The sequence below is a fragment of the Amblyomma maculatum genome, unplaced genomic scaffold (genome assembly GCF_055883805.1).
Source record: "Amblyomma maculatum isolate TAMU_Amacu unplaced genomic scaffold, ASM5588380v1 scaffold_15, whole genome shotgun sequence".
Taxonomy (NCBI): domain Eukaryota; kingdom Metazoa; phylum Arthropoda; class Arachnida; order Ixodida; family Ixodidae; genus Amblyomma; species Amblyomma maculatum.
In genome coordinates, this window is record NW_028146740.1 from 12,730,484 (window position 1) to 12,753,475 (window position 22,992).

General features: G+C 43.4%; 1 protein-coding gene across 1 annotated transcript; it reads right to left on the minus strand.

Moving 5' to 3' along the window:
* Positions 1 to 303: 303 nt before the first annotated feature.
* On the minus strand, positions 304 to 2,000 carry LOC146172055 (uncharacterized). The gene has a single exon (XM_084586172.1). The coding sequence runs from the start codon at positions 1,777 to 1,779 to the stop codon at positions 1,432 to 1,434; it is 348 nt and encodes a 115-aa protein (XP_084442298.1). The 5' UTR covers positions 1,780 to 2,000; the 3' UTR covers positions 304 to 1,431.
* Positions 2,001 to 22,992: the final 20,992 nt, after the last annotated feature.

Genomic DNA, 22,992 nt, shown 5'->3' on the forward strand with positions numbered 1-22,992 from the left:
GATGGACTTGTTGATTTATCTTGTGTTTTTAGTTTCATAAGGGAAGCAAATGTTTTACACAAACTGTAGGAAAAAATGAAACATACGTCACTAAGAGAAACTGAAACCTTGTGCTAAGCACATCATGGTGTTGGCAGCTTAAGCGCCATTGGATCTAAAACAACCCAAGCTTTTAAAAGGAGATTTTTAAACAAATTAGTTTTTAACACACTCATTTTCCCATTTCTTGCAAAACAAAACTTTCACCTTGCTCGTGGCGCATGATAGCCTTAGTTGCTTATGCGCCAAAAAACCCAACACAACACAACACAACTCTTTATTAAGTCACGGGTTTCTGGTTTGGTCAACAACAACAGCGGGAAACATTAGCAAACTAGCTGTCTTACAAAAAAGAGCTTTACGCCTAGCGTGTAAAGTTCCATATCGTTTTCACATTGCAGGTTTATTTAAGGACCACAACATAATTCCTGTTTCATCAATGTATGATTACAAGCTATGCCGCACGTATAAACTTGGTGTATTAAAAAATAATGATGCCATAACAAGCCTCGCACAACTAACAGAAAACTTCCCTGTGTATAATGTACACCATCCTGAAAGGTGGCATGTAGCCAAATGTAGAACAAATTATGGGCATCAGATGTTGAAATTCCAATTACCTACATTTCTAAATCGAATAATTCAAGAAACTGACATCTATCGTATATCGTCAAGAGAACTGAGCTCAATATTTGTACAATAACGTAACATAGCGACTTCACTTTCTTTGCTTTATAATGTTCCTTTTTTAAACGATGTTCCATGAATCCTGTATGCTTTCGTCATACTGTTTTCCCTTAGCCGCACGCTCCTCTGCTGCCCGTGTGGTTGAAGGTCAGGGCTCCTCAAGCTGTTCTGACAGATTTTTTCCTGTCCTCCATGTAAACTTTTGTTTGCAGAATAGATTTGAATTTGAATTAATAACTGACCGTAACTGCAATCAACATGACATGATGTATTTATATCATCTGCTTACACCTATAGCATTGCTTTATATCCATTACCGTAATTTGCCTGTTTCTACCAAGTGAAACAAGTTGTGCTGCTTTTTGGGGCGACGAGCTCGTCATGCTACCTCAAAAATGATTTTAACCCTCATTAGAGAAAGTGGCGAGCTCTGCTAAGAAACTTGGGCCGCATATGTAAAAGCAGTCTGCAGTGGCCGAGGAGAGTAGCACATTTCGAGGCTGCCTACATGCAGTTTCAACGTGCCCAAATCCTACGACCTATTTCCTCGCACTCTGCAGGAATAATAATTAAAAAATAAAGCACCTGCCAATGCGGACGACACTGCAGAATGGCTATTTTTTAATGATTTAGATCACTGAAATGCTACAGACATGTAAACAAAAGGAAACAGTTCTGGCCAAACAATGGGGTTTCCGACACAAGTCACTCGGTATCTTGGGCCTCGCACCTGCGACGGATCAGCGCCGGGACCGAGGAGCGCAGCCGGGCCGCCTCGCGTAGCTGCTCATTCAACAACTCCTCGAGCGTCACATGGCGCGCAGGGTCCTCTTCGTCGACGACCATGTTGCCGTTGACGAGGTCGCGGAACAGAGATAAGAAGTGCGACCTAATCGCCTTGGCCGCCTCGTCCTCCGCATGCTCCTCGGCGATCAGCCGGTCGAAGCGGCGGAACACTTCCTCTAGCGCCAGATCCACAAACAAAGCGCTGTTGCAGCGCAACGGCACGCTTTCCGCCACACTGGCCCGGACGGAGCGCCGAAAAGAGGACATCTCGACAACGCGAAACTGCTGACCGCCGTCCTCTGTCACGTTATTGCAATCATTATTACGTTGTCTGCCTTTGCTGGCATAGCACCAACGAAGATATATTGCACGCACACACGAGGGTACAGTGAAAACTAACGAAGGGCAGTACGGGCGTACGGGATCGCGCGCCAAATCAAGTACGGCAACCACGGCAATCCCATGGCGGAAGTAGAATGGTGGCGAAGGCTGGGCCCAAAAGCGGTTCAGCGGCACCGCAGCATAGCCACAGGTCGGGGGGCCAACTACTCAGATTAGGAAATTATATTACTACAAATTAAAACGTATCAATCAACATAAAAAGAATAGACATTTTGATAACTTCGTTTGTGCATGAGGTAAGGTATTTTATAAATACATTCTTAACTTTTTTAAAAAAATCTTGAAACACTCTTATCGCCCCAGCCCCTTGATGTTGCATCGGTCAGGAGGCGCTGCCAGAGGTAACCAAGGCAACGGAGATAACGAAGCTGACGAAGCACGAAACGGTTTCTTATCGCTGTCTGCTGCTCGTCACGAACTGCCGTGGTGCGGGCCTTGGTGCGCCCGTGAAAGCGTAATTTAGTTTGCAAGTCTGAAAATGTCCCTTTCGCGAAGATTTTGACGTCCTTGCTGGTCGCTGCTCTGTCGCCGTTTAGTGAGATTTAATATTTCCCTGCAGCCGTGTTTTTTGGTTTCGTCGTGCGGGCAGTGCGAAGTCCTTTTGCAGCAGTGTATCGCGCTTAGCTTTTTATCGCAAGATGAGCCCGCACAAAGTGAGGAAGCGATGTCCTGTGGCACGTTGCGACCGCGTGGGCTCAACCGTCGGTGTCTTACCGCTTCCTGGCTGACTTTCACCGGTGAGCAGATCTGGAGGTTGCGCATAGACTCAATGTATGCTAAGCACGTTTGTTGATTCTAAAGCTGTCTGGACTGGTGCGACCTTGAAATTGCCTTGAAAACTGCTGTATAATTTCTTCCGTTGAATTTACACTTGAAGAGTGATCCCAGTGCTCTATGCTCCACGTATGTTTTGATGCACCTACTAATTCATGACATTTTTATTTCAATTGCAGCTGTCATAGCTTTGTTTTCTGTACATGCATGTTTCATATCTGGTGATGTTTTGTGGCAGTTACTTCAAGCCTTTTCTATGCCTCAGCTGTGATCATTGAGATGATTAGTGCGCTTAAACAGCGCTACTGTTTGTGCTGTCAACGACATGTATTTTTATCGTTGTGATTTATTGCTGTATTTTATTGGTTGATACAATAAACCATGAACATGAAAACCATAATTGTTCACTTGGTACACTCTGTTGCGAACTGGGCACGACTGTCCCGTTGCATCAGTGTTTCTGGACCGCACCTTACTGTGCTGAGGGACAAAGTAAATGGCCAAAGTACTTGCATGACTTGCAGCAGTATTTGTATTATGAATTTGCATGCGTGGTCTCTATTTGGAACCTTTCTATGCCGCCACCTTTGCCAACCACTTTCATTGTGCTGGAGCAACTGCTTATAAACAAGGGCGTAAACAACAAACTCGAGTTCATTTGGATGGCAAAGGTTGGCGCGCGCCGAAAGGCAACAACCTTCAAAAAATGCAGGCTCGTCAATGCAACGCGGAGGTTTAAAAAAAAAAAAGTTTATAATTCGCGCGAAAGTGAACGTATGGGTGACGTCATTTGACGTCATGGCCCCCCCCAATTTTCATTGGTCGCTGAAGCCCATGAGCCGCCATGTTTTGTACGAATGGGCGTCTATGGAGCCTTCGCTACCATAGGGTGCGTTCCAATACCCCTGAACTTGCAGAGAGCCGGCTCCGTGAACTGCGCATGCGCGCCCAGGACCAAAGTGGAAAGGAGGATATGTTGCTCTTCTGGACGGATGTGACGTCAAATAGGTTTTAGTGCTTGCTTTTTCCTAGAAGTAAGCCTCAAACCCAGATGCTCACTGAGTCGCCCAAAGTATGGCCCAAAGAAGGAAGACTGGCGCGCTTTTCAGACAACGAGCATTTGCGCTTTGCGAGCCCGAGGCACCCTAGGTTGTCTTTCATGCGTCGGTCTGCTGCAGTTGGCGGGCCATCATCCCGGTAAATGCAAACTCGGTGATATGCGAATTCAGTTCGTGAATTATAGCCTTAAATTCAAGGGCGCAGCCTTCAGTGCAGTCCTATTTGCAGCCTTCTGATTGCTGTGAGTCGTACATACATGCCCGCGAACTCTAAGTAAAGCATTTGTAGTCTTTCTGCCATCGCCTTCCTTGCAGCTTCTTTAACGAGTTTTTGCACGGCAGCGCAAGCATGCGTTAGCCTCAATTATTGACGCGGCGCAATCGCGCGACGGTCTCCGGGCGAAGGCGTGAGGAGACTGCGTAATGGCGTCCACGGTCTCGTTTCATTGTGCTTGGAACAGCTTCCATACCTGCTGCTGTGCACCGATCAGTCGCCGGTTGCTGTTGTCTTCCGGATGCACTGGAGTATTGGGACATATGAGGCGACTAAAAGATAACGTAAAACTGTTTCTGAGTTCGCTTATATTTGTTTGGGCAGTATAAGGCATTTTTGCGTGCGCCAGCGTGAACGCGCAGGTTTATAATCAGGAGGTTTTATTGCCTTCCTCGCAGCTTCAACCGATGGAGCGGCTCAGCCCATAGAAAATGTCGGGCTTCTTTCGGAAAACTGTTGGAAGGTAAGTGGCACTCATCTGTACAGACCATACGTGGTAGTGCTGCAATACATGAGTAATATCTGCGGACTGCTAAAAGGGGGGTTGCTGGCCAGCTGAGAGAGTTTAAACGTGAGTTGGCCCTGTGCGGACTGAGCCTCGAAGTGCAACAAGCCTACTGCACAGCATGAAATGGCTACAAAAGTATGGTTATATACATGACCGAATTCCTGTGCTTATTTGCTCAGACCTTCCACTGTCAAGCACTCACTTATTTCGGTGTATGCAGCAATGAGGGTGACCTCAATACTCCTCAGCTAGCATAGGTTCATGCCTGTGACAATATCTGTCCTTTTACTGCCGAAATAACTGCATTGGTGGAACTCACTGAGCTTGTTTATATAGATTTAACACTTTGGATGCATGTTGCTGCCGCAGAGTTCCCTAATATATATATCTTTTGCCTGCTCCAACGTAAATAGTTGGCAGTGCATGGCTTCAAGCTGCTGCCAAGGCCATTGACAGCTTATTTGAAAAGAGAGCAATAATTAATCTGAGCTGGCATGTTTTGTGGGAGAGTGAGGCACCTCGTAATCCTGTCGAAGAGCTTGGCAGTTGCTGCTACAAGCACTCTCCATTGCAGTTCCATGCAAGCCGCAGCATATTGGGCACTTACTGCACAAGTGATTTAACTTAGATTCTCTTTGTTGCTATTTCAGTGCTTTGTAAGTGTGCTAAATATTTGTATTTGTGCTAGCATTGACAGCCAGTCTCATTACTACCTTTTTCCTTCTGCAGCAGGCACTCTCACTTGCTTTACTCGAACCAAATTCTATTGTGAGTGAGTTTGCTGAATTTATGCAAACTAAATGTAATTGCAGTATTACTTTCATTTATTTACATTTGCAGAGGCAACGAATTCTTTATGCCGACGAACGAGTTCCCTCCGCCAGTTCGATTACACCACCACCTCAGTAGTGCAGTGAGCTGCGACTGGGGTGACCAAATGGATACTCTCCACTGCTTCCACAAGTTTAGAGCGTGCTCCCAGTTAAGTTTAAAACACCTTGCTTGCAATGTATTTAATCTTGTGTAATATTGTCACCCTTGAATTTGCTGATATGCTATTATTTGAAAATCATTCTGGGTGGTTTGGAACACATGATTTGCAGTGTGGGGAGGTGGGAAGCACAAATGTGTGACTGCAATTTTTTGCCAGTCTAGCTTCTAGCCTTGCGAATTAAAGTAACAGATTAATACCTGAACAGGCCTGACATTTATTGGAGAGATGTCATATAGAAGAAAACTTGATCCCTTGTGGAGGTAACACAGCTGTGGTTCTCCGAGAAAAAGTTATCCGTGTGTGATGGTGTCTAAAACATGGCATTGTCTTAGGTAACTTGGCATGGAATCAGCCACTTGTACTCTCTTGACAGCATCTATTGTACTATGTGCTAGGTGACATGCCTTCAGGGATGAGGATAGATGGAGAATACCTCAGTAATCTGCAATTTGCTGATGACATTGCCCTGAAGCAGTCACAGCAGCAGCTGAAGCAGTCAGGATGACGGGCAGTAATGTGAGCAGGTTGTACGTCATGCTGGTCATGGAGGAAGTAAAAAAGCCTTAGAAGCAATGCAAAGGGGGAAATCGGCTGGTATGGATAGGCAACTGCAGATCTTTGAAGAGTGGTAGGGAGATTGTGCTAGAAAAACTGCTTGCTTTGTGTGTGTAGTGCCTCACGACCTCAAGTGTATTGAAATCTTGGAAGGATCCTAACAGTACCATAATCTATAAGAAAGGGGCTGTCAAGCACTTGCAAACTTAAACTGATCGGGTTATTGTCTATTGCCTACAAGATAATAGAATTGGGAAAATCTTGGACTTTCTATCAGCTGAAGGAGCAGCTGGCTTTCGTAAGGGCTGCCATGTTTTTTAATGTGTCTGCCCTGCCGCTGTTGTGTGCTGGATTGTAGCCTACATCCACATCGGATAGGAGGCTGTGCAAACAAACTGCTCTTTACAGAAGGGACATAATTTGAACTGCCCATATCATACAATGCAGCAGCAGTAGTGAAAAGTGCTCCACAAGAAGTGACTTATTTTAGAATAGTTGCTTTATTGCGGTAGCGTAAAAGGCGTCACCCTTGAGAAAAATCACAACCATGCCTTTGGCAGGTGACATGGCCATGCACTGATTGGTTGTCTGGTTCTGCGATGTCATGAGGCCACATGATATGGCCGAACTGGCTGGAGCTCATATTGTGGAGAAGCGAAAAAGAGACAAAGGATCGAGAAAAGAGAGGACGACGCTATCTGGAGCTCCTTTGAGGTGAGAGGTTGAGGTGGAATAGAACCATCCGAGACCCTTGGATCTAGTATCAGACATGCTACTCCATGTTCATACAGCTTTGTTAAAACAGAGCTTTATACCCATGTTGGGTGGTCTTAGGCACAATGTGGTAGGTTATGGTTGTATGCTGATGATTGTGTGTGAGATAATACCGGCACAAATTAAGGGATTAGGGCTTATACCTTTCAGGACTGCTTTAAGCCAATCGTTCATATATGAATGATCGTTCTCACACACTGGCAGACGTAAATTTATGTATTTGGAACATGTAGCCCCATTTAGGCAGATAGTATGACAAAAGTAATTATAGTAATCAGTTCACAAGAATGGAAAAGGCACAGAATCTGTCACATGTTTCTGTGAGCACCTGAACTGTGCCGTAAGGGAAGGGAGGAGGGAGTCAAAGTGGAAAGACAGAAATGGGTGCTGTAGTGGAGGTCTATGGAGTAATTTTGACCACCTAGGGATCTTTAACGCGCGCTGACATCACAAAGCACACGGGTGCCACTTCGTTTGCATCGAAAGCAGCCGCCAGCGATCGGGTTTGGACATGGGTACTCCGGCACAGTAATCTAGCATCTTAACCACTGCACTACCGCAGTGGGGCTATTGTGACAACCATAGTTTCTGTTTGTGTGCAGCTTGTTTATTTTTTTATTTATTTTTTTTTTTGTTCTTTCTGGCACAGTGTGACATTTAAAAAGTTATTTGAAATAAAGAGGTCTTTGGCGCCATTCACACGATTCTGCTGCTTCTACTATAGTTTTCTGTTTATGAGAGTAGTAGCGAAGTCTCTTGAAGACAATTTTACTAGCTCTCAGTTCAGCTCAGATGATGAATCAGTCAAATGTCAGCCTCGGACTTCAGCTAGTGGCCAAGAAAAGCTTAGTTTCAATCTCTGATCACACTTGGTCAGTTACACATGGTCATTTTGTGTTCCCACTGTTCTGTTTCCATTCGCTGGGTTTCAGCAGTAATGAAAGCTTGGTACTACTTGATATGGCTTCTCCAGAACTTCAAGTGTGGAACTTCTTCAAGCAAATTCAGTGGAGTTTGAACACCAAGCTTCTATTGCAGATTTTCAAATTTTATGGCAAACTCTCCCACCTTCTGGAAAACATGTCACCAAATAATTCAGTCATAAATCCTGAAAGGTTTGGAAATGCCAATACTATAAACTGTAAAATGAGTAGAACAAGGCCGAGCATAAAAATGGGTGTTTTCAGCAACTTAGCTATATTTCTGAGAGAACAGCACACCTTCAAAATGAACTTCAGAACCTAAACTAGTAATAAAAGAGGCAGTGTAGCATATTTTTAGTATTCTGAATTATTTTTCTTGCTGTCTTATTTTGATATTCATGCCCCCTTTTCTTTCACTTTTTGGATTTTTTCTGCAAATTTCGGAGAAGTTTTTTATGCTATGTATAAAGCCAAAACAAAAACATGGGCATTTATTTAATTGAGCATCTAAATACCTGCATTTTAGTATTATCTAATAGCAAGATTGTGTAAATATTTCATTTAATAAACAAATTACATGGTGCTGAAGGAGTTGAGGCAAAAAAAAAAAAAGCTTCATTTGCAAGCTGTAGTTTAAGAAATGACCATTTTTCTGCCTTTTGTATATCCTCAAGATTTTATTACAATTTCTTGATTTTATATTCATGTTTGACAATACTTTGTGAATATTTTACCCAGTGCTGAGAATTTATCTTATGTATTATGCTTATATTCATAATATTCACGTGTCTAGAGGGCATTTAAATAGCTGTATTTTAATTGGCTCATGTGCGTCATGTACAGAAAGTGTGATCACAAATTGTCATCAAGAAACGTCCTTCATACTGGAACTTGCGTGTGAAGAGCTCTGGCAGGTGCGTGCTCTGTTGCCGCGTTGCAGAGAGGAGGAAAAGAGGCATCCTGGCTGTGCAAACCGCTGCAGAGAGGTGACAAAGAGGGTAATGGCAACCCCATGCATACGCGGGCCACGTATGCGCTTATTCACAGGACCTCGGAGGATGGGCATGTGGTATTCGATCTGTCATTTGACGTGCGTAACTATAAGGCTGCATTCCCTGCACCGTACTTATTAGTCACATATTCTAATTCTGGTGCCGGGTTGTGTTCGCCTTAGCGATCTTAGAGCTCTTAAGCACTTCCTACATTTTTTTTTTTTTTGTAGGTTGCAGCAAAGTTCTTTAAAGACTTCATTTATAAAATAGCAAGGTGCATGTATGCGATCAAGGATCTTTGAGGGAAGCTGCAGATAGGAGCTGTTGACGCTACCATGCTATACTCTTAAAGACAGATCTCAAGTGTCTCCTAAATTTTTATAACAAAACGAACATCCGCACAGTGTTTGCTGGAGATGCTTACAACCCTGCTGTCCTGTCCGAAGACAGGGGTACATGCATTACTGCCCGCCATATGCAAGGCCAGCCACAATTAAACATTCGTTACCAGAGTAACATGATTGCCTGGCTTTTTTGTGTGTTCACTTCCTTAGCATACTGTAGCATAGTCATAGGAGTGTGCACCTTTCCAATAAGTGGTCACGGGGTGTCACCATATTACCTGCTGGACTGCTTTGTGCATTTGGTGCTAGCACAGTGGAAGCAGAGCCGGTTTGCAGAAGTCCAGAGAGGAGGAGCGAACAATATGGTGGCACCGAGTAACTTATTGGAAAGGTCTATATAGATTGCTTGTTCCTGCAAGATGCGAGTTAAACTGCTCTCATACGAACAGTTTGGATCCTCATTGAACTGGATCTACATTCAACTCATTGTAGATCGAGGTTGTCACATGGCAACTGTCAAGTGCAGTTGAGCTCGGGCCTGCTTGACTCAAGGTTGCTTCCTCAATCGCTCTCGAGATTTCAAGCACACTCAAAAGCGGTCATTGACACCCTCGTTATCAACGAGCTCTAAAACTTGAAAAACGAATAAATGCAATAGAACTGCACATAACACATAAATGTATTAAAAGGCATAATAGAACATTCGTAGAACGGCTAATTTTATAATATTGACTCCGTAGTCTACTGCCAGTGGAAGCTAAGGTGGCGTTCTCTTCGACTGCATCAGTGTGGAAACTGTGGAGTGGAAGAGAAACTGCACTGTAGCACTTGACCGCTGGGAAGATAGGTTAGATGACCTGAGGCGCCAAAAGCGGAATGCTGCTGTGTACACTGAAATCGTGCAATCATTACCCCAATCTTAAATTTCCTTTTGAGACTCATTGCGACTGACAGCAGACGACGGACCACGTAGGAAATTTCTCAATGCTGACTGAAAACGCTCGTGTAGCACCGGATGCTTCAATCCTTCTTGAAAGCCTGAATGCAGATTGAGTTCAATGAGGATCGGAAGTGTTTGTGTGACAGAGGGATTAGTGTAGTGCAGCTAAAGCTTTGTGTTAGCTGGTGTGCACAAGTTGGGTGGCCAAGCTGTGTTAAATGGTATTACAATGCATATTTAGAAAACAAAACAGGGCACCCCAAACGGTTTATTCAACTTCTCAGATTATTTGGCATTACACACATTGTCTTGAAAGCAGTCCACAATATGGCCAGCACAACTTATGTCCTTGCTTATTTCAGATTGTTCATTTAAGAGAGCTAACATATTCAAGGGCTACTGACCAGGCTGACATTTTAACCAAGCCCGATAAGGCGTTGGACATGGTCTCTGCGAAATACTGCAGCGATGCACACACAGGAAAGCAACAAAATGCGAACCAAAGCTAATGGTCCTTTTAAAACAGCCAAACCTTCTCATCCTTTGCGCTGGCCATTGAACTTTGTCGATGAGGTACCCACAGATACTGCATCCATTGGTTTCTCTCTGACTGATGGGCGAGGGGTGTCACTTGGTCTGCTGATGTCACGCACTTTTTTGTCTTGCATTTCGTTTTCACTCATGCATACTCTTTTGGACGTTAAACCTCACAAACCAACTAGCAAGAAAAAAAAGAATGCCTGTAAAAGTCGGGGCCATAATGACTGCATTTGATGCATTCTTGTAGCTGTTTTTACCCAGCACAGGGCAGCGTTTTCATTTTGTTGACCGAACCAACATGGCGGGCATAGTTTCTCAAAGCACTAAGAGATGGCGCTCCACATTTCGCGTATTTAGGGAGCCTACATGTACCAGCCCTACGCGTATTGTCTCTTGTGGAGGCTAGTCAACCAGGGAGGAGGGAGAGACTCTTTGGTGATGGAAGGGAAGGAGAGAAACATACCGGTTTTGATGGTTGTAGCTCTGTTATTAACGAGTCTGCTGCAAAAGTATTTTTGGCTACCGCGCATTCTGAAGGCGCTGCCTCATAGACAGCAGGTTTGAACACATTTTCGAATCTAGGGTGGTTCATAAACAAGTTCAGTTTATGGAATCGCACCTGAAAACGAAAGGAATGATTGAAGCAGGAGAAATGATAGCACCTTAAAATAGAAACAAAAGGTGGATGGGTTTTAAGATGCTTTGCAGCTGTTTTCCACTTGCCCAAAGGCAGTGCAGAGTTTTGGCCAGTGTGCAATGAGCAGTTGGGCGCATGGTTTTGCTGATGGCATGGCAGCTACGTGCTGGTTGGTGACATTTTATACACAAGGTCTTGTAGACTTTGTGTCTAGTTGGAAAAAAAGAGGATTGTAGCAAATGAGCATTATGCTGAAATAATTTTGTGAGTAGCTTCAAAGAGCAGCCTTTTTTAAAAAATGGCTGCTTTCCATGAAAACATGGCATTAGATTTTTGCTTTTCTAGATGGGGTTTTAAATTTTGTTTTGATGATTTCTTGCAATCTTTTGCTTGTTCTTCACGACAAATGTATTTACTTCATAGCTTGCAATAAAATGCTTTCATTGCAAATAAGCATTCCTTGTGTGTCGTGCTCTTTGGTCTCATTATTTTGAACTGTAGTAGCCATGACAATCGGAAAACATTTGGGTGAACAGCATTGCATCATGTCTACATTATATTCCTGTAGAAAAAGAGAACGGGCATTGCAGTTGATGTCGATGAGACTGAAATCGACATTTGTTTCAGCTAAACTGTTTCCTCGATTTCGAATCTGGTTTGGGCTACTGCATGTCTAAGGCCCCAGCCAAATATTGCCCACTGCCTCAATAACAGCACATGCTCAAGGACATAAAGAAACTACAAGATGAAAGTTTATTTTTCAACCCTTTGTGATGAGAGCAACTTTACAACAGGTAGAGGTATTGACATAGCACACAGGGATCGGGAATGCCAAAACCTAATGCGGTCTATGAAAGACGGCAAGCATGGGAAAGAGCTAATTAATTTTGACTGCTTGGTGTCCTTTTTATATGCACTGACATTGTGTAGCCCACAGGCGTCTTTACATCTTGCCTCTGCCAAAATGTAGCCATGTATTTAATCTTTACACCTTAGGATTAGCAGTCGAATGCATAGCCACAAAGTCACTGCTGCACATAGGTAGGAAGGTTTCGGACGTAGGAAGGGAGTAATGTTTTTAAGCCAGGTTGAATCTGAACCATGAGAAACATTTCCCCAAGAGCAAAAAGAGGTGAATGTAAATTTGGAAGGTGCTGTATATATAATGTAATAAAAGGCAGCTTGCTATCATGTGATCATTTGAAAGGCTGAAAAGTGGATATTAAAGCATTAGTTTAAAATACCTAAGCAAAGGACAGTGCAGCAGGTTATAGAAAGTAAAATAATTTGGAAAACCTTCACAAACACAGATGTGGATTAAAGTACAGTATCAAGGTAATCATAACAAGGAAGTAGTAATCAGCTATTATTGAAATGAGCAGGCCATATTTGCCCTGGGCAGGTGGCGTCCTTGGTCCAAAAAGGTGAGGGCATAAGCAGGTCCTCATCTGATGGTTTGTGTGGGTGGTACTTCTATGCTGCCGCAACACCATACCATATGACACAGAGTGCTGGGCATCTTGCAGTAGAGTACCTGCAGTTGAGATTGCAGCACATGGTGCACATCTTTGAGTATGAAGATGCAGAAAACTGAAAAGAAGCATTAGAGAGGGACATGTGATCCAGGAAATAGGGCTTTTCAGCTAATCGATTAGGTTTCGAGGGAGTGAAACAAGTAAGGGATACCAGACACTGGGATGAAGAGATAATGTCGGCAAATGAGCCAAGGTTAGCGGCTGCAGCTAACGCATGAAGCAGCGATGATTGCAGACCATTAATTCCCTTCAGCATACCTAATGCAGGCAGTGATGATGAATCAAAACTGTTGCCAATTTATGAAATAACTATAGATATGTAACTGCACTGTGGGAATCCCACTTAGCCTCTTGATTTTTCTTCCAAGTTTTTGTTATGAATGGACAGAGTGAAAATGCGCAAAGGAAATAAATGCCAGACTAGGAATAAGCGTAGTCCTTCATTGAATGGCTCTAGTGTCGCATTGCTGAACTGTGGTTTAAAAGTTACTTGTGGCGAGATAAATGAGTCATATAGCCTCTGGGAGGCTTGCAGAGAGAGCTGAACTGAGAAGAGAACAGCAGAGACTTGTGCGAGCACCGTACAACCGTACAACCAGCCGGTTCAAATGGCGCGCCGTTGCAACGGTTGAGTGACAGCGCTGCAGGTGGCGAAAACGTCCAATACCAACAAAAATTAATTCAGTAAAAGGAAACCTTTAGATAATTAAAATTGGCACTTGTAGTTTATGCGTCACCACCTCCTTTGTTTAACTGAAACTGTATAGTTTCATTTGCAACAATTTCAGATACGATGGTGCGTGCGCCATTATCATCATCATCGCCCCCTCCGCTAAATTATTTTGAGTTGCGGCGCGTTACATGAAACGTTTTAAAAAAACTGTTTGACGCGTTATTGACTCTAGTTATTCTCCTTCCAGTGCTTTGCGGACCCTGTGTTGCGCTTTATCTATTTGTTGCTAATGCTAACGAACCATAAAATGGCTGTGTTCTGTGTTTATACAGCACAGGCGACGCACTTCGCACGGTGAGCATCACTTTGGTAAGTCGAATAGAAAGCCAGCTGATTGCTCTTTGGAAGGAAATGAGTTAATATATTGATTTGTGGAACATTAACGTACTCGAGTGCCATGTTGGTAAGCATGGCGCCTGCGCTAGAACCGCGATTCTTCCGCGAATCGCTGTGTGAAATTAGCTGGGAACGATTTGTTTCGGGACGTTTAACTGTGAACATTGCAGCAAGGTTACTTTCTTGCTGCACTTGAGGTTGTCTTAGAGAAGTTCTGAGCTTGCCTGCGCAGAACTAAATAAAGCGCTCCGCTGAAAGTGTTGTGACTACAGAGACATCGAAGGCTTACGTTTGTGTCAGAAGTGCTTTGAATTAATTTTTAGTGTCAATGTGAGGCATGTAACTTTCCCTAGCAGTCGTAAGATCACCGAGGCCAACGTCAGTTTTGCACTTGCATCGGACGCGCCTTTTCAGCACATGCTGCATGTATGCGCCTGTTGTTGCTTTTATGTATGATGACTGTGGTAATAGTTTGCAGACTAGCTGAATATAGAACTGTGTCTCAAGTGTGTTGACCGCTTCTTAATAGTGTGTAATGTTGATTTACTAGAAATTAAGCTTCGCTTTTTTTTTTTTTTTTGGCAAATGATAAGGGCCTAACACGCTGTCCGTCAGTCCCGAGACGAGTGGTACGCTGTACAGCAAAGTAAATGTACTGCATTACCGAACGGGGTCACGTACTCGTTAGCTATGATTTTTATTTTTATAACTGTAGTGCACAACGTAGATGTAATGTGCGATCGCTTGGTTCTTTCCTAGTGTATTCTTGTAAAACAAATAAACTGGTCAGAACAGCATAGAGATGTGGCTTTAGGGAATGCATCGAAACAGGCTTACCAAATGGCTTGCCTCTGTTCTCATCCTTGCTCAGATCCAAAGACAGTACATTTCATTTATCAACTTAATTTTTTTGTAATTTCAGTGTTTGACTTTACAGTAGTTGTCTGCATGTTAGGTAATCTTCCCAGGTATAGATGACTTGCAGCACTGTCACATTCTTGGTGGACCAGAGCCATGAATGAACCCTGTTTGCCTGCCTAGCCTGCTACTAGCTACCTACCCCATGGAAGATACATATACCTGATTTACTATCATGGAGTATGTGCGACAGCCACCTGATAGCTCGCAGCTGCAGCCATGTTTTTATGTTCTACACCTGCGCACTGCAGTGTAACGCTCTATCACGCATTTTAAAATGGACAGTATTTAATGGCTACATTTTCATCTACAATAATCTGTCACGGTTCCATCCACCAAGGCTGCACGACATTCATAGGTGCCCTAGTGAGGCTCAGAGGAGTTTTGAAAATTCTTGTGCAGTATTGTTGAATTATTACTTACAAAATATTGTCCAGTGAACCAGTTTTAACTGTGAATGTATTTATTTTTTCTAAATTACTACCCACGCAATGTTGTTATTACGGCATTGTGAATGCACAAGATTGTTAGTCTGCTAGAGTTTCCAGTTTGTACAACCCATAGCCATTTAAACAAGAATTGCAATGGTGGCGCTGAAGGGCAGCACTTATCTGCGAGATGGCTGATGCATTGTGAGGGCACCAGACATTCCCCTCATCATCTGCGGCGACTGTCATCGATACTACGAAATCACAGTGGTTGCCAGTGTTCACGTGCGAACTGCTCGGGGTCGCAGTCAACAATTTCAAGCCACTACAAAAAGTGTTAATTGCATTGATTACATCTTTGCATGACAGCCGATGTATCCAGCATGAACTATGTCTTACTACAGGTACCATATGCCATTACTTGCTGTACTGTATGACAGCACAGAGCACATGTGTGATTAGTGGGGTAAATAAAATAAATAAATACTGTCTCCACTGGGAATCAAACCTCCATCCCTTGTATTCCTCACATACTGTACTTTGTTTATGGCAATAGAACATGAGTCAGCACAGATGCATTCTTGCAGTGGAATTATCTAGGCATAGCACTGCTAATTTTTGTTCTAATGTGGCACCTTTTATGGAGTTCACCGACTTTTTTTTTTTTTTTTGCATCGTTCATATATTAAACACATAAAAACCCTGCAGCACTGTGAAAATTTGCCCGGAGCATTCAACTCGTGCTACAGTATGTGCAGTAAAGCTACCTTTGTCTTTGTGTGCAAAATAAAATTTTTTACGAAAGATTTACATTTTGCATGTTGATTTGATCAGAATATATTGGTTTTGAACATGATTGGAAGAGGCTTTTCAATACCCGAGCTGTTTCATGTGCATGGTTGTTAACTACCATGCTGAACTTTGTAGTCAAGTACAATATGTGCATAGTGCCTATATGCATACAATATATGCATAGAGGCAGGTAGAGTGATTGTTTAGGTGTACTGTAATTATCAGGCTGTGCTAGTATCGTTACAGCTATGATATAAAAATTCGCATCAGGTTTGTAGAACTTGTATTGTGAACAGTGGTTATATGGTGTCTGTGTATTTTATTTTAGCATAGCAGTGATATTGGTGCAAGTTCTGTCAAGTTTGGTTTTGTTTTGATTTTAACTTTGCTTATTGCCACTCATGGACAGCCTTATCACACAGCGCTATTCAGGTTCTACTAGTGTCGAAGATCATTGATTTCACTTTCTTTAATAGACACTGAGGGTTCACTGACACATACGCCACCAAATTTTTTTGTTTCAACTGCTTCAATTGTTTTCCTTCCCAGTGGTGTTGTACATTTTCACAAAAATTTGCTTTCAAAGTGATGTTGTCGGCTTTCTTCCAAGTTGTGTGATATGCTGTGAAAAATGGCATGCGTGTCATGAAACTTGTTCCAGATTTTTTGATCGCATTCTGCATGTACGAGTTTTTTCAACCTTCTATGAATGCTTTGTCTCAAGAATATTAAGTATTTAGGCTAACGTAGGATTAGGTTGCATTCTGGGTTCTGTTGTGCCGGGTAGCAGCTCAGCAGTCAGATTCTTTTACTGGACTTGCCTGAGAGTACGAGTTGTGTGAAGCCTGCACACAGACCCATATCATGCCATTTGACGCAATTTTTACGCTCGACCGCCGTCAGTTTAGAAAAGGACTGTATTGGATTACTACGACAAACATTACCCCAGCTTGTTTTAGGCGGAAAAAAAAAAGTTTGTGCCATGGTCGCCATCTTGCATGTTCTCATACACTTTAATTTCAAATTTGTAAAATTTGCTGTTCTCATCGTAGTTGTTCCAACAATACCCCAAGTTTTCCAGAAGTAAAGGAACCCAAGAAAATTGTTTTGGAGATTAGAGGATATAAGCCATGCCAGAATAAAATTCTCAAGTTTAGAAAATTTGCTTTTTGCAGCATTTACAGCTGTCAAATACAGAGTAAGGTTGTTCTAGTAAATGTATGACCTGTATTAAGAAAAAAGTACCACTCCGTGGCATTTATTTTGGGAAGTTAAATCACAGCACTCAGTTCCTTGCTCGCATACAGCCGCCCAAATCTTCAACTAGACTGCACAACGCCCACTTTCAACAGTGATGCTGTTTAAGCTGGAGGTTGTTTCATCTATCCTGCGCAGCTTAATGTGTTCGCAGTAATGTCACCATGACCGGATGTGACATCATCATGACGTCACATCCAGTCATGTCTAATAACCAGAACTGAGGTCACCACATGACATCATGTCTGGTCATGACCGATGACTTCACCGTGCGATTCACGCGTATATGAAGCTAACCTTGCCAGGCATCCAATCCAGGCATCCGTGCTGCGCCTTTCATTTGTCGCTTCCTCAAATGCCGTACCACACAGGAATCAGCGTTGTTTTAAATTGGTTTTATAGGAAAGAAAAGGCATAATATCTGTTGCACTTGTCCGCTGACAACAGATAGCCACGATGAGTCTCGAAGTATAATCACGGATAACTTGAGGCAAACAGAAACAGCATCATTGTGTCATTAGTCTTGTACATGACTGCAATCTGCCTTAATTTTTTTCTGTACCCCTGTGCCTTGGCAGGGATCGAACTTGCAGAGAGGTAAAAATAAGGCAAGGCCTTATTTTAGCTTGTATCCTAAGGTCAACATGAATTCCTAGAGGATCACAACTTGTTGAGAAGTGAGGACTGCAGCTTGCCTTTACTACTTTGCACAGATTTACAGTTTCAGAAGTGGTACGAATTATCTGCTACTTGGCTGAAAAGCGGAGCACGCAGCCTGGTTATTTTTGGCAACGGTGGTACTTCCATTATCTTATACATACTCTTTAGCATAGAGTCATGAACTACCACATTATGTGAAAGACTGCCTGACACAAATATAAAGCCTCCCTTAACCTAGCCGTATGAAATGCCTTTGTGGTCTACGGGTAGCATGTCTGACTTGAAATGCAAGAGTCCTAGAGGGTTCGATTCATTTCACCTACCCATCTGATTCGAGAAGCTTGAGTTGGCAGCTCCTGCCAAATCTGCCATATCATATGATCAAATGACTTTGCACAACCCTGCCACCAATCAATTCCCGGCTATCACCCACAATTTTTCTTTCACAACCCTGATACCAAATTTTATGGTGAATGGCAGCCTTTAACGCTGTCATATCAACATGTAACCAAAATTTGGTTTCCTTCAAGTGGTGGCTTTAGACAGCTTGTGTTGTTCGTCCCTTTGAGACCTTGATTGGCAGGTGGCAAAGTAGAGACAAGAGGGATGATGAAGAGAAGGTAGGAGGCAGAGGGTGGAGAACGGGTACAGTGCGTCGCACTGTGATTTGTAGATTAGGTGGCACAACCCGCTTGCATGGTCGTAACCCATCAGCTGCATTGAGAACAGCAATGCTAACTCCTAGCTCTTACTCCCCTGCACAGATCGTATTCATTGTCTATACTTTTTCTTGGACAAGTTCTTCTGAATATCTCGTAGGATGTCACTGCTAAGATTTTTGCACGGCCCCTGAAGGCTAGGTATTGCTGCAAAGCACCTTCTCCAGAAAACTGAAACATAGAATGACCAGCTTGTTCAGCTTGTTTTTGCAATGGGCACAAAACTGGACTTCATTCCACTCGTGAAATATGGAGGAGTCTCTATGACCGGTTATCATTGTACAGTATATAGACCCCTTTCATAAATGTTAAGTCGGCTTCACTTCTATGCAGCATTCCCCACTAATGGCAGAAATGCAATGTATTGAAACATTGTATTATGGCCATAATTCATATGATTTATGCATCAGAACATATTCGCATAACTGCCCTATTACCACTAAATGCATCTGTGTAGAAGCAATATGCGATTTTAGGTCTATATCGCCGTTTTTCTGGCAGCCAGTGACGCCATGTTTGGGGAAAGAAGCAGCGTGGGAAAGCCTACCTAACGATTTTTGCAAGGGGTCCATAGTAAAGTGAAACTGAAGTCCCATCATAGTAGTGCTTTTGGTAAAACTAGGTTATACTAAACAACGTCTGGCCGTGGCGTCGACTTCTCACGAAATGGCATTGCTGCACACGCATTACATGGAATCGCGAGGAAATTTTTTCTTAAAAAAAAATAAGTAGTGCTTTTTTTTTTTTATGGTTTTACCGCTAGGCTCATCAGCACTGAGAAGAAGCCAACTTTAAGGCCTTGGAGCCGTGAGGGAAAGCATGCAGCGCGTAGCGGGAAAAATGTAAAGCTGACCAAACACAAAAAGAAGACGGCCGGTCACTTAAAAATAGAGTAAAAGTGCAGCAAGAAAAAGGGAAGCGAAGAAACGGCCGAACATTCACACAACACTGTTCAGCACGAAGGAGTAGTGGCAAGAATTGGAGGCGTGGCTTGTGAGGTTTTGCAGTGCTGGACTGTCACGCATTTTTCATCTAGTGCCTCTTAAAAGATGGAAACAGCGGAAGATGATGCCGCGCTCACGCAATGCTTTGGTTCTCAGCTGGAATCAAGCTCGGCTGTATTCGTATCCATGTTGCATTCATGCTAAACAGGTACTTCTACAAGCTGTAAAAGAAAAAAAAAATTAAAAAGGAAATGGCACAGAGATGATAAGAGAGAGATGGAAGGCATTTTAGAGCGTTCTTTTCATAAAGCAACAAGATGTGCTTAGTAAGCAGACTTTAATTACGAGATAGTCTCTTCAGGACCGTGTCATCACTAACAACTGATATAGTAAGATTTTGGCCGGTCCCGGTGACTTTACTGTAATGGGGTTCTACTGTACTTATCAGTTCGCAAAGAGCATTTCCTGGCAGAAGGGCAGCTCAACACTGTTAATGTGGAAAAGCACTCACTACTCTGCTTGTGCTCAAACTGAAACCCACATCTAAATTTGATTATGCTTCCTGCAGGAACGACCTTTAGTCTGCATCTCAAGTGAGCATGCGGGGTATCTTGATGCTTATTTTTATTCTTTGTAACCGCAACCTCGAGCAGACTAATTCGCCAAAGCTGGCAGCGCTGGTTATGTATACGTTTGCCGCTGGCTCAAGCCTGCACTGCAGTGAAGTGCAGGCACAGAGCAACGCTAGAGAAGAGCACGGGCATTCAAATTGCGAAACTTTTCTGCCCCAGTCAAAAAGAATTCCATTTAAGCTTCCGGGAAAAAAAAAAAAAATGCTAGAGTGGCCCTGCGCAATATAATACCAGCTAGTACCACATCACTACTCTCTACAGCGACTTTCTGTTAGCTAGTGCCAAGTTACTGTATATCTGGCAGAACCACATGGAATGGTTTGTGGGGTTTAATGTCCCAAAGCGACTCGGGCTATGAGAGACGCTGTAGTGGAGGACTCCGGAAATTTCGACCACCTGGGGTTCTTTAACGTACACTGACATTCCACAGCACACGGTCGCCTTGCCTTTCGCCTCCATTCGAAAAGCGGTCGCCGAGGCCAGGATTCGATCCCGCATCCTTAGGAAGCGCCCTAACCACTGCGCCACCCCGGCGGGGTAACACATGAATGTGTCATGACAAACACAAAATACCATCAAAGGAACAGCCAAGGTCGCAATGAGCGACTGCAGGTGACAAATGCATCGGTCCCTGGTACTCATGCTTTTTTAACATCACACTATGCAGCACTGAACTGAATGCTCATACGAGCAAAAAGTAAAAACTCTAGGGGCACTTTGGACCACTAAAGAGCAATGAGGTGAAAGCCTTTATTGCATGGTGGTCTGATGCCCTCCACTATGGCACCTCCTTCCTCGTTTTCCTTATGGCTCGATTCAGGTGTTCGCGGAGAAGTGTGAGATACGCCTTTTCTTTCCTGTAAACCAATTTGAAATGCTGCTGATGCTTGCTGTACTGCGTCTGCTTTAGTATGCTGTGTCATGTGGCGTTAGAGCAAACGCCAAATGAAAGGCGCTGAACTGACGACTGGATCAGGTTAACTTTCACATGTGCTCGAGTCGCCTGGTAACGTCATGACATCATAGTAATCTCTGTCATTATCATCACTGTCACTATCATTATCAATCAGTATCTATCACTAAGTTCTTCACTGACAGATTTAAAGGTAAACAGCACAACCATGCAACTGCTCGCAAGATTCCAATGACAGCTCTCGCATGTTGGAATGGGGACGGAGGAAAGCAGTGGCAATGTGAGTGGCAAGTATGTATTTCCTGGGGCGGCTGTGCTGGGCAGATATCGTGCTAGAAAAACTGGCTACCCTGTATACGCAGTGCCTGGTGTCATCGATAGTACCGGAACTATGGAAGAACGCAAACATTATCCTCATTCATAAGAAAGGGCATGCTAAGAACCTTAAAAATTAGACCAATCAGCTTACTGTCTGTTACGTATAAGGTGTTTACTAAGGTAATCGCTAATAGAATCAGGGCAACCTTAGACTGCAATCAAGCAAAGGATCAAGCAGGGCTTCAGAAACTGTACTCTACTATCGATCATATCCATACCATCAATCAGGTGATAGAAAAATGCTCGGAATATAACCAGCCCTGATACATAGCATTCATTGATTACGAAAAAGCATTTGACTCAGTTGAAACCTCGGCGGTGATGCAGGCATTGCGAAATCAGGGGGTAGACGAGCCGTACGTTGAAGTGCTGGAAGATATATATAGTGGCTGCACAGCAACCATAGTTCTGCCTAAAGAAAGTAACAAAATTCCGATAAAGAAAGGTGTTAGGCAAGGAGACACAATCTCCCCAGTACTATTCACAGCTTGCTTAGAGGAAGTATTCAGAGACTTGGAATGGGAGCAGTGAGGGATAAGGGTAGATGGAGAATACCTCAGTAATCTGCGATTTGCTGATGACATTGCCTTGCTAAGCAACTCGGGAGATGAACTGCAAATAATGATTGATGACCTAGACAGGAAAAGTAGAAAGGTAGGCTTGAAAATCAATATGCAGAAGACTAAGGTAATGTTCAACAGCCTCAGAAAGGAACAGCAGTCTACATTAGGTAGCGAAGTACTGGAAGTAGTAGGCGAATATGTCTACTTTGGACAGGCAGTACCCGCAGATCCGGACCATGAAAAGGAAATAAGAACAACAGGATTGGGATGGAGCGCATTTCGCAAGCACTCACAGATTATGACTAGCAGCTTATCGTTATCGCTCAAGAGGAAAGTATACAACAGTTGCATCTTACCTGTACTCACCTATGGGGCTGAAACGTGGAGGCTAACCAAGAGAGTTCTACTTAAGTTGAGGACAACCCAGAGGGCTATGGAACGAAAAATGGTAGAGGTAACATTAAGAAAGAGGAAGCGTGCACAGTGGGTCAGAGAAATAACTCAAGTTACCGACATTCTAGTGGAAATTAAGAAGAAATGGACATGGGCCGGACATGTAGTGCGAAGAGAGGATAACCGATGGTCGCTGAGGGTAACAAACTGGATTCCAAGGGAAGGAAACCGTAGCAGGGGGTGGCAGAAAGTTAGATGGGCGTAGTAAGAAGTTCGCAGGGTGAAGCGGATGCAACTAGCACAGAACCGGGTTAAGTGGAGAAATATGGGAGAGTGCAATGGGTATAGTCAGGCTGATGATGATGAATCCCACAGACTTTCGGTAGAAGCAATGTTAGGTAACCCAAGGGCCGCCTTATACGCCAGCCTAATCATAGCGTCCACCTTGTTTTCCTCCATCACGTCCATATTCATACAAGGCGTCGCATAAACTGTTCTACTGATCACGAATGCCTGTACCAAATGACTTGACTCCTTTTCCTGCAATCCTCTCTTTAGATTGGC